Source organism: Lottia gigantea (genome assembly GCF_000327385.1).
Source record: "Lottia gigantea unplaced genomic scaffold LOTGIsca_116, whole genome shotgun sequence".
In the NCBI taxonomy this organism is placed as follows: domain Eukaryota; kingdom Metazoa; phylum Mollusca; class Gastropoda; family Lottiidae; genus Lottia; species Lottia gigantea.
In genome coordinates this window covers 456181-469110 of record NW_008707145.1, presented here as the reverse complement: position 1 = coordinate 469110, position 12930 = coordinate 456181, and the positions used below count along the sequence as shown (strand labels likewise).

At 35.4% G+C, this 12930-nt stretch overlaps 1 protein-coding gene across 1 annotated transcript; it reads right to left on the bottom strand.

Moving 5' to 3' along the window:
- Positions 1 to 1204: 1204 nt before the first annotated feature.
- Positions 1205 to 1381, bottom strand: LOTGIDRAFT_137523 (hypothetical protein; the record flags this gene model as incomplete). Its single annotated transcript, XM_009047745.1, has 1 exon — positions 1205 to 1381. A coding segment is annotated over one exon (177 nt), but the record flags the coding sequence as incomplete, so codon positions are not given.
- Between the last annotated feature and the right edge of the window lie 11549 nt (positions 1382 to 12930).

Here is a 12930-nt window from a genome sequence, read left to right as displayed (position 1 = left end):
TAGAGTGAACTGTTTTTAAACACAACTCATCACTTCAATCATCTGAATTAGTAGATTATTGTTAGTGAGTAGATTTCAAACACGACTCAGTTGAGTGAACTGTTTTTAAACACCACTCATCACTTAAATCATATAAATTAGTAGATTATTGATAGTGAGTAGATTTCAAACACTACTCAGTAGAGTGAACTGTTTTTAAACACGACTCATCACTTAAATCATCTGAATTGGTAGATTATTGATAGTGAGTAGATTTCAAACACTACTCAGTAGAGTGAACTGTTTTTAAACACAACTCATCACTTAAATCATATAAATTAGTAGATTATTGATAGTGAGTAGATTTCAAACACTACTCAGTAGAGTGAACTGTTTTTAAACACCACTCATCACTTAAATCATATAAATTAGTAGATTATTGATAGTGAGTAGATTTCAAACACTACTCAGTTGAGGGAACTGTTTTTAAACAGGACTCATCACTTAAATCATCTGAATTAGTAGATTATTGATAATGAATAGATGTTTTTAACTGTTTTTAAACAGGACTCATCACTTAAATCATCTAAATTAGTAGATTATTGATAGTTAGTAGATTTCAAACACTACTCAGTAGAGTGAACTGTTGTTAAACACAACTCATCACTTAAAACATCTGAATTAGTAGATTATTGATAGTGAGTAGATTTCAAACACTACTCAGTAGAGGGAACTGTTTTTAAACAGGACTCATCACTTAAATCATCTGAATTAGTAGATTATTGATAGTGAGTAGATTTCAAACACAACTCAGTAGAGGGAACTGTTTTTAAACAGGACTCATCACTTAAATCATCTAAATTAGTAGATTATTGATAGTGAGTAGATTTCAAACACTACTCAGTTGAGTGAACTGTTTTTAAACACAACTCATCACTTAAATCATCTAAATTAGTAGATTATTGATAGTGAGTAGATTTCAAACACTACTCAGTAGAGTGAACTGTTTTTAAACAGGACTCATCACTTAAATCATCTAAATTAGTAGATTATTTATAGTGAGTAGATTTCAAACACTACTCAGTAGAGTGAACTGTTTTTAAACAGGACTCATCACTTAAATCATCTAAATTAGTAGATTATTGATAGTGAATAGATTTCAAACACAGAGTGAACTGCTTTTAAACACAACTCATCACTTTGAAATTTTTCCTGATCAAAATGACTAAAAAATGGCCGATTTTGGTCGATTTTTTCGGTTTTCATAGGCCAAACTAAAACCGCTACTGTAGGCCAACCGTACATGCGAGAGAGTTGCGCATTGGGGGGTGGGTAGCCAACTCGTGGCGCTACATGGCGCCACAAACCGGGATGCTGTATCTGACTTGGTTCCCAAGTTACAGGAGCTAGAAATTGGCCTTTTATTCCATAAATTAAACCCGATTTTTTCCGACTTTCGTCTCTAGTTTTTCGATCGAATTTCCAATCTCCCTCGGTCCCCCCAAATCGATTTCAGTCAAAAAAAAGAAATTTTTTTTTGGGTCCAACTTTGAAAATTTTCCTGATCAAAAAGACTAAAAAATGGCCGATTTTGGTCGATTTTGTCGGTTTTCATAGGCCAAACTAAAACCGCTACTGTAGGCAAACCGTACATGCGAGAGAGTTGCGCTTTGGGGGGTGGGTAGCCAACTCGTGGCGCTACATGGCGCCACAAACTAGGATGCCCAAGTTACAGGAGCTAGAAATTGGCCTTTTATTCCATAAATTAAACCCGATTTTTTCCGTCTTTCGTCTCTAGTTTTTCGATCGAATTTCCAATCTCCCTCGGTCCCCCCAAATCGATTTCAGTCAAAAAAAAGAAATTTTTTTTTGGGTCCAACTTCGAAATTTTTCCTGATCAAAATGACTAAAAAATGGCCGATTTTTTCGGTTTTCATAGGCCAAACTAACACCGCTACTGTAGGCAAACCGTACATGCGAGAGAGTTGCGCTTTGGGGGGTGGGTAGCCAACTCGTAGCGCTACATGGCGCCACAAACCGGGATGCTGTATCTGACTTGGTTCCCAAGTTACAGGAGCTAGAAATTGGGCTTTTATTCCATAAATTAAACCCGATTTTTTCCGTCTTTCGCCTCTAGGTTTTCGCCAAAATGCAGCAAACATCTTTAAATCGAATTTCCAATCTCCCTCGGTCCCCCCAAATCGATTTCAGTCAAAAAAAGAAAATTTTTTTTGGGTCCAACTTTGAAATTTTTCCTGATCAAAATGACTAAAAAATGGCCGATTTTGGTCGATTTTTTCTGTTTTCATAGGCCAAACTAAAACCGCTATTGTAGGCCAACCGTACATGCGAGAGAGTTGCGCTTTGGGGGGTGGGTAGCCCCCACAAACCGGGATGCTGTATCTGACTTGGTTCCCAAGTTACAGGAGCTAGAAATTGGCCTTTTATTCCATAAATTAAACCCGATTTTTTCCGTCTTTCCTCTCTAGTTTTTCGCCAAAATGCAGCAAACATCTTTAAATCGAATTTCCAAACAGCCTTGTAGCGCCACGAGTTGGCTACCCCCCAAAGCGCACCCTCTCGCATGTACGGTTTGCCTATAGTAGCGGTTTTAGTTTGGCCATTTATTCCACAAATTAAACCCGATTTTTTCCGTCTTTCGTCTATAGTTTTTCGCCAAAATGCAGGAAACATCTTTAAATCGAATTTTCAATCTCCCTCGGTCCCCCCAAATCGATTTCACTCAAAAAAAAAATAAAAAAATTTTTGTGTCCATCTTTGAAATTTTTCCTGATCAAAATGACTAAAAATTGCCGATTTTGGTCGATTTTTTGGGTTTTCATAGGTCAAACTAAAACCGCTACTGTAGGCAAACCGTACATGCGAGAGGGTTGCGCTTTGGGAAGTGGGTAGCTACATAGCGCCACAAACCGGGATGCGCTTTGAATCTTCTTTTGTTACTTATATTTTGTGGAATGGAAACGACCAGGAATCGCATTCCGAACGAGATATTTAATTTCAAACCAGTTTTTTTCAAAACCTTTTTGAGGATGCTTGAACGATTGCATTACTTCCAGTTTGAAAACCATTGTTTTAAACAGTGGGTCGCGGAATCACATTCTTAATCTACCAGAAGTATTTGAAGTTGATATTTCAATCCAGGTAACTAAATTTATTATTGACAAAGTTCTGATTCATAAGCCACTGTAATCGAACGCCAAACAAAGGTTGAAGCCAGATGGGATATAACTCTTACTGGCTTCATGGCGTTTGGATGCAAGATTTTACAGAGATCTGATTGGCGTAGGCTATATAAAAATCATAACAATGGAATACTAACTAGATGATGCTCAATGTACCAGTAAAAATGTGCTGTACAGCAGAATGCTATTGAACGCCAAGATAAGGAAAATGCGTACTGAGTGAAAATGCCAATTTACTGCAATCAGGGCCACGAACTACTAGAAGAAGAGTGGTTTACTGTAATCTGTAAGGAATTGCTTACTGGCATAAATGTTATGTACTTAAAGCTGGAAGGAATGCTCCAACGAAAACTAGTGTACAAAGATGTGTGCGATTTCGAAGAAAGTATTTGTCGTACGTCGAGAACAATGCAATATAATGAAATAGCTAATTCACGCTGTTGATCGCATGGGTACTATTGACCCACGTGAAGCTCAAACGAAAGTAGGACATTCTAGTGCATGTGTGTGTGTGTACAATGTCTATACTATACTCCATTTAATGGCGTTCTTCAAAATAATCTACAAGTCGGCATGTTAACTACTAATTAAACTGATGACATCAACTCTTCTCCTTTTCTGACTTGTTTCAGGTCGATAAAATTGAATGATGAATTATGGGCGTTATCATTCCATAGAGAATACACGTAATTAATTAATCTTCAAATATCTAACACAAAACATACGTTATTAATGATCCCCACGCTAAAATGGTATATTTGTATATTTTATTACCATAACAATTTAATTTTAGACGCAACAGTATCTTATTTTGATTTATCTTTCCTTAATGAACTCCAACGCATCTTTTCAAATTATTTCCGTTTCTCTTGCAAATTTGATTGAATTCTTATCAACCAAGTTTAAATCACAGAAAGGTGACAACTACAGAAATTAGCTAGCTGGAGTTTCATCTTAAATTCTGAATTATGGTCCTTATCGCTACAATTCAATAATTCTTTGCCCTATGTGGTACAGTTTGCGCTTCATGCAACAGGCATTAATAATTCACCGACAGATTGAATTCGTAAATAGCAAACTTACGCTGATGTACTGGCAAATTTTAATCCTTAAAACACTGCATGGTCCTGTCCTTCAGTAGCCTAAATAAAAGCAGAAAAGTAGGACGTAAACCTCGTTATTTTGTACTTTTTCGGTCAACTATGATGAGTTTATTTTTACTCTATTTTATTTATTTTTATTTTATTGTTTTTTTGCAGTTTTATTATTTAGCTACTTTTCGTATATTGTCTGTGTGGGAGGACTTTCGTGAAATATAGTGTTATAGGTACAACCCGACTCTCTAAACTAGTTTTGAGAATTAATTTATAATCTATTTCAATGAGTCTTAGAAGGAAATTGATTTTCACTAAATAACTTCTTCGTAGGATCTTAAGTACCAGATAATATGCAAGCAAACGTCGTTACTAACTGATTTATAAAACGAACAATCCATCCGCCACACCACGGAAAAGTCTTATTAAGTCAACTTCTTACAAACACGACTTCACAACATTATGACAAAGCAAACAATAAAAGTGGTTAATATTAAAGGAAATATACGAAGGAAGTCTGAGAAAAAATGCTAAATTCATAGATAGCACGCTATTAAGGCGTTTTTGTTCTGGATTACTATATGACAGGAGTTTATCTTTAATATACTGTAGTAAAAGTTATGTCCAAATTATTGCCATTTCTGTTGCAATCGCGATTCCGATTGAATCGTGTCTATAGCGGAAAAGGTTACAATACAGCCATTGAAATTAGCTTAAAGCCACGACGCAATCTGTGAGAAATAGTTTAAGTCATAGCACGCCATCAGGGTACCCTTATTCCTACGAGTTTGTCCTTGATGTTCTTCTTGTTTGTGGTCTAGGCTGTATCACAGAATTATTCTCGTTATGAAAGGCCCACGTTATGGGCAGAAGTCACGGCATAATAAGATGCTATTAATTTGTATACTTTCTTCCAGATATCACTATAACTCCACTAATTGGTAACTTATACCACCGCGTTTTATAATATTGTAGACTAGTCAAACGTCTGATTTTCTTTCTGAAAAGTGGTAAACGTACAGCCTTAGCTGATAAGCATTAAGTCTTCTCAATGATGCCAATGATGTCTTCAACATATATCATTTGAACATTTACCTGCTTTAAAACCATGTAATTTACACATGGTCCCTTTAAAATTTCATTGGAATATTCTTTCAGAATCACCTACTATCATCATTAAACAATATTTATATAAAAGCTTCAACCTGCTGTACATGATTACCTGCTAATCTCAAATGACTTCATAGTATCGGCACAAATCTGCCCATTATGTGTCTAATGGGCAAAAGGATAATCCTGCAGAACCTATACAGAACCTGTATTAGAACCATTTATGTGGCATAATTAAAATTTACTTGGCAAATAATGGTATTTTTTACACTAGTTCATTAGATGGTTACCATCTGAAAAAGCCAATATTTAACAAAAAAAATGTTAAGTAGCAAATTGTATCTTGAGTTGCAGAAAATCCCCCTAAAGAACCCTGTCTGTGTGATATTTTTCAAATTGCTTTAAAATTTAGAGAAATAGATAGGTAAAGGTTATTGAAAATTGGGAGGTAAACCAACAGCAATTTTGCTGCTACGTCTTTCAGTTAAAATAAAAACCCAAATTTTAACGATCAGAACCGCAAAACGAAATCCAAAATTACATATTGACAAAGCAAAAGTATTAGCTGAGATTTCTGTGGCTCATTTAGATAAGTGTGGACTTCAGTGGGTCGGGGCCCCTTCCCCGGGTATTATCTTTAACATAATGCATTCCTAATTTTTATTACTTCGCCGTATGGTAGTGTGAAGTTGTCAAAAAATAAGCAATTTTTCTAAACCGATCTTGCCGACATTTGTCATATATAGATTTGGAAGTTAGAAAATGGAAGCAAATCATCTTGGTTTTAATATCAAGGTCATTATGTATCGCGAACAATTGTATTGAATGTCATAGACACAGAAAACAATGGACAGTTATTTCTATATGGATAGTTCAGAAGTCTTGGACTATGATTTCAATAGCAGTTCCAATATGGTAACAATTAAGAAGGAAATAGTTTCAGACTTATTCAATAGGCAAGAGCAGGATGTAGTTATGTTATCTGTCAATGACGTCTTCAGTAATAGTGCTTACCCTCCAGAGTCGCTCTTCTATTAGAGAAATGAGAAGTGTTCATGTCGTATACAAACCCAAGAGATATAAAAGGAATAACGTAATTATAAATCTATATAACATGTCACCATTTCTAATTTCATAATTGTAAAGTACGCTTCGTCACAGATTGACTTTCTTCTTGCAATTTGCCTTCCTTATTGATTTTCTTCTACGTTATATGAAACGTTAAAGATTTCTTATTTCCTTAAAAAATGTATTTGTAATTTGAAAACTGCAAAAAATGATTTGTATCGATGTATTTAATGAGATAATGTATTGATCAATGTGTAATTTTATCTATAATTATTTTTCAATTAACATCACGTATAAAAATAAAGTCTAAAATATTTTTTTGCTACTTCCATTTAACTATGTAGGTGTAGTTCTCTTGTGTCTTCAGAAAAAATACTAGTCTTAAAGGGATGGTTCGCCATTTTTGGAATTTGATTTGGCTTTTGAATATATAAAAATAATAGTCTTCAGAAATACTAGGTACAAAAAGGAATTTATCTCTCTATATACATGTATGTCTTTTGACAGTTTCCAGAAAAGACGAGTCGTCATTTTAATATAAAAACGCGGATAACTCTTGACACACATAGATTTGAAGGCAAACGTTTCGACGGTGAGCTGTGAACTCTATAACTGATTAGCTCAGCCAACAAAATCCCGTGTCTGAGACTAAGGTACGATTGGTCAAACAAATGGCAAACCTGTTCCTTTAATAAGAACTGATTACTAAAGTGTAATAGAAAGACATGAAGAAAATGGAAAATGAAATTGACTTTTACGTCCTACAATTGGTTTATTACGATCCTTTCTACCAGCTGGTCCTTGGTCAAACCTCTGACATTGATCTCTCCTGACTTATCCATAACCATTTACACCGGATCGACTGAAATTATGGGTAATGGTGACTTATTCAATGCCATCGGACTGAACTAAACGACCACCAGTAATTGTTCGACGTATAGCCAAGCAAAATGACGTTATGTAAAGAACCAACGGTCCAGCACCGAAGCTTTAGATTGAATTGGGTAACTGTTTTGCACCGACATTGCCGACATATTGAGGTGATTTGTACATGAACATACTCTGAAGAAGTCAGTCCCTCTATGGATAGTTGACGCCCATAACTTACTATGCTGATGATTATAAACTCACTGAGAATTGGTACAAACCATACAAAATAAGGTTCATGTCGCTGCTTTTGGCATAAATTCTCCTCATTGCACAAAGCGATACGAGAAGGACGTAACACAAAGTTTATTCAGTGTGAAAACTTTATTCACTAGAGTACAAAGTTGTATTTTTTCATTTGAAAGAATATCAGATTTTTCTGCTTAAAGTTTCGAAACATTATTGCAAGAGCACTAGAGTTATCAGCAACACAAACCTGTTTTTAACGATTGTTCTATAGCTTTCAGACTACAAACACGATTTACTCTAATTCCAAAATGATTGACATAAAATCCTGGATTTATTTTACACAAAGGAGCTACATTATAAAATAGTGATTAAAAAATTTTAAACTGCAAATCTGGAAGTATTAGTAATAATCGGATAAAATATTTGTAGCTACAAAGAAATATGCATGGAGCATGCTTAATACGGTATGGGCCTTCGTTTAATTCTGTAAAGGGCAATAAGCGCAATTAATCTTGTAAGAACAAATTAGATTTTTCTCGATTAGTCACGTATGCCATCAACTAAACTACAAGAAGAGTTGTAAATATTTACTCACTTGTAGCGTAAACAACGTATCACCCCACCCCCATCCTGATTATTCGGTACCTCAGTGATATATGCCTTAATAAGTGGGAGGACACAACCATTTAATCCATCAAGGAGTGGATAGTGACATCACTTGACCACAATTTCCAATATAATATGATTAAACTGTTGGAGATAACGTGGGAAGCGTTTCATTTGTTACAACTGACTATATATAATAAGTTGAAGTGTCATGCCGTTTATATTGATGACAAATCATTGCAGAGCGACGCACATCTAAAACACAGTCAGATACACACTTCGCTTGAAGCCGTGGTAGCCTTAGGACAATTTGCAGGAACTACAGTTAACGATGCATCATCAAGGTGCTTTAGCGGTTTGTTTACCGGTGCTAGCAGTTATTTTTCTATGTATTTGTCAAAATGTTTTAAGTGAAGAAATTGACTTCGAGTTGCCTGAGAAGAGGGGATATTCACCTGATTGTAAATGTTGTATTCAATCTCGCAGTCAATCTTGTTGTGAAAAATGTTTTAGTTCAAGATTCGGTGTTACTCAATTTTATTCTAAAAGATCGGAATCGGAACCAGAAATTTTAGGAAATCGCGTCCGTCGATTCACTGGATGTAATTGTTGTTATATGAGCAGATTTTCTAATGGATACTGCTGTAGTGTATGCAATTCCTATACTAAAAGATGGTCCAAAAGAAGTGACATGGCTTCGTTACCGAGTTTAGAGCCTGTACCAGAAGCTGATCCCTCGCCCTACACCAATCGAAGAAACCCTGACTGTTATTGCTGTACTGCTTTTAAGACCACCGAATGTTGCAGTCGATGTGTAGCAGATCTTGTAATCTAACTGTTAGATATAGACATTGTTTTGGCTGGAAATATTTTGGATGGATTTTCAAAAATTCGCAACTGATTTCTGCTTTGAGACTGTCTGTGCCTTCGAGAGACCAGAGACGTGACAATGAGAAATATTTGAAACCTTTTTTTCTAAGAGTGGAAATCTGTGAAAGTAAGGTGAGAAATGGAAAGCCCAAACTAACAGTGTTAATTCCTGCTCAATTTATTGAAGAATTTGATGTGTCTCCAATTTTTATGTCTTGTGAAACTAATGTTATTCTAAGTGTGAAATTCTAATTCAGATTGCTATAATGACTCTGTGGAATTCAAGGTCAGACATGTAATCAAAGTATTGAAATTTTTACTGAAATTGTTGTTATACGCCGAATAAATCCATTGATATGGTATTGACTTGATATTTGACTTTAGATGGATAAGTAAAAGGTTTGTAAAGGGGTTTTATGCTTATGTTGTATGTGTATCGGAGACACTGATAGCATCAATTTGCACCATTCGAGTTTTCAATCAGATGTCTGTGGTTTTCTGAAATTCCTCTAAAACGTAGTTTTTGATGACGTTTTTAGTGGAATTGCAGGAACCACAGACGTCTAATTGAAAATTGGAATGGTGCAAATTGGTGCTATTAGTATTCCTGATACACATAAGAAATTTAGAAAACCTCTTTACAATTCCATTTTAATTTGAAGCAACATACATCTCTCGCTGTATTTCAAGTATTTCTGTATATTATATATGTTTGTCTTTGATGTGTTTTATTGCCAACCAGATTATAAAGTATTCTTTTTACCGGCTTCTAGAAAACATCTTGAGCTACCTGTATCACTTTTTAGATTATTAATCTGACGTCCCATTCGTTTATAATTGAAAAACACCAACTTAAGGGGCGGCAATTGTATTGTAATGAGGTACCTTTATATCATTCCCCGTGAGATCTGGTGACTATTTGATTCTTACTTTTAGACTGACTATTAGATTCCGTTTTACTTGAATTGTAGGCGAATGTAAAGTTGGATTTTCATTCTGAAAAATAATACAGGTAGAAGAAATAATAATCTATCAGAAGGTAAATTATTTTGACGGAGTTGATGCGTCGGATTGAAAGTAAGGATTTGGTTTGCAAGTCAACCACTGTTCAATGCAATATTGATCCTCTCATTATTAGGATATTTATTAAGATGTTTTTCCCAATACTACATGTAAACGATCATAACACTTTTTAAAATAAAAATTCGTTTTTGAAAAATAAGGGATGCTTTTACAAATAAAATTTGCCATGAACTGCCGTGTGGTCGTGTTGCCTTTTTCTATTTACCGAAGGTTAGTTTACTTACAGGAGCGTAGCCCAACTGTGTAATAAGAATATTTTGCAGACAGAACTAGCTGGAGTTCAAAGTAGTCATTTCCGAAACCTTCGAAGATTCGTAATAAGACTGTTTTACTTGAAAGAAAAATTGTGTAGAAAATAGGCTTGCCAAAATATAAATTGTTTTATTGACGTAAACAAATGCAAAGCATCATAAGAGTTTTTTTCATGCCGAACCTTATGTGCGATATTTAATTCTAAATCCTGTCTAATCGATCTATCTAAAAAGGGATAAAATACACATAAGGTCTTAATACACCAGATACGACACAACACGATAAGATACGACAAAAAATAGAAACAATGTAAACTGCATTATACATGATGAATACGATACGACACGACACGATACGACACGACACGGCACTACGTTCTCCGACACGACTAATCCTGTCGTTCCATGTCGTCCATGTGGGTTTCAGTCAAAAATGAAGCTGACCAATCGACTTAACTTTTTAGGTTGTATCCGATTTGTCGCGCTTTTTCAGTCAATTTTAATGTATTGAAAAGTCTATCGTGTCATGTCGTATCATGTCGTACCGTGTCGTACCGTGTTTTGTGTTTTGTCGAATCTGTTGTATAAAGACCTTAATATTAGGATTGTGAATAAAAAAAATCAGCCATCTCTGTCTTATCTTTCTAATGATAAATATGATTGACAAACAATTATATTATTTATATTTGTTCAGGGATTCGTATAAACAATTCAAATAAAAACGGAACCTGAAACAAGTTTAGATGTGAATTATTTTCTGTTTACTGGTAATAAATCACATTTGATTGGAAATGTTTTTTTTTAACTCTTAGACCAGACTGTTGAGGTCTGATAATTTTATACAATGCAGGATAGACATTGCATGCAACGGCTCTAAGATTGTCGATTATTTTCTGTTGTTTGGAAATTAATCACTTTCGATTGAAGACGGTTGAGCACTAATATTTGTCTACCTTGCAATTCGTATAATTTGCATGAAAGCGCTCTAAGCAATGTTTGTACGTATTGACAGAGCGTGTTTTGTCGCTCCCTGTCCGTCAAATCTAGACTTGATTGTCCGAAAGGGGCAATGGTGTATGGTGTTTAGTTGGAGTAATGGAGTTGGTTGGTTGTCAGAATTTTGTCAGGCGCTGGGGGCATCCTGAAATCACAAAACATTTAAGGGGGAGGGGTAAAACAACCGATAAAGGATCCTTCAAGGGGTAATGGAAATGAAAAGGTTGTAAACCCCATATATAAATAAAGACGGATCACAAAAGACTTGACACGATAGAGATTTTAGTTTTGAACAGATTTTGGTGAAACTTCATAATATAAAGAATAGCCATGACATTTTCTGCTGTGTTCGTTTGCAGCTACCAAATTCGTCGTTTAACTTAACATTTAGTGGCACCACATTTTAATATATTTCAAGAAGTTTTGTCTTCGTTCCTACCGTTGGGAGTTGAAAACTAAGTCGTATCAGCTGCTTGATTTCAATATGAACTTTATTTAACATTTATTTTTAAGTTCAAATCTACGTAAATGAGGAAAAAAAAAGAAAACTAGTTATGTGTGGGAGCTCTGTTTTCTATTTATCTTTGAAAAAAATCTGATCTTAGGTTTTATTATAAAGGTCATATCTTTGTTATTTATAGTTATTCTTTCATGGCTTATATTTTAAATTTATGTGAGCTTTGGGAAGCTCTGACACAACTCAGAATCAAACAGATAGTCTGGTTTGCAAAAACTTAGTATTTCAACATCAGAGCAACACACTCAACAAGCAATTCCCAAAAAGACCGTAGCGGTCACTCCATGACCTTAATGGAGATCTTTTTCCTATGAGGCAAAAATCTGTAGTGGTAACTCCATGACCTTAATGGAGATCTTTTTCCTGTGAGGCAAAAATACTTTTGCCTTGGAAGTCAGTTCATCGCCTCTCTTTTGGTCGACTACAAACGGTGAGCACCTTTACCCCAGATATCAAATAAGCGATATATATAGCGGGCATCATATTCATATTTTTTATTTCTGTTGTGTCAAAGTCAGCAGCACCAACAAGCGTTGTTACCTCCCTACATGGCACGAAGTCCGGGAGCTGTCTCCCCAGCCTCTAGTGCTCTGTTCAACAACAATTATTGTTGTATAACTGAAACAGCTCTCTCTATTCCAGCCTCTGATAGCTATTTGGACAGATGTCAGCTGGTGTAGAGAAAGACCAAATAGGCCCTGTTAAATGGGGACATTCTGCATCTCCACAGGTGTGAGGCTTTTTAAACTATTTAGATACCTCTGATGTTCAAAATCCAGGCGAAACTGATCTAGCAGCGGCCATTTAAAACTGCGCGCGCAGTCAAAAGTTCAAAGGTCACGTGATACTAACAAAACGAAAGTTACGGTGATGCCTAACAATACTGATGTTCATCTTAAAGGTAATTCAATGTTATGTTGTGGAAAATCTCCATTTAACAGGGTATTTTTCTTCTGACTCTACTCCAACTCACTACTGTCAAAATATCCATCAGAGGCTGGAATAGCGGCAGATGTTTCGGACTATTTATATGCGTA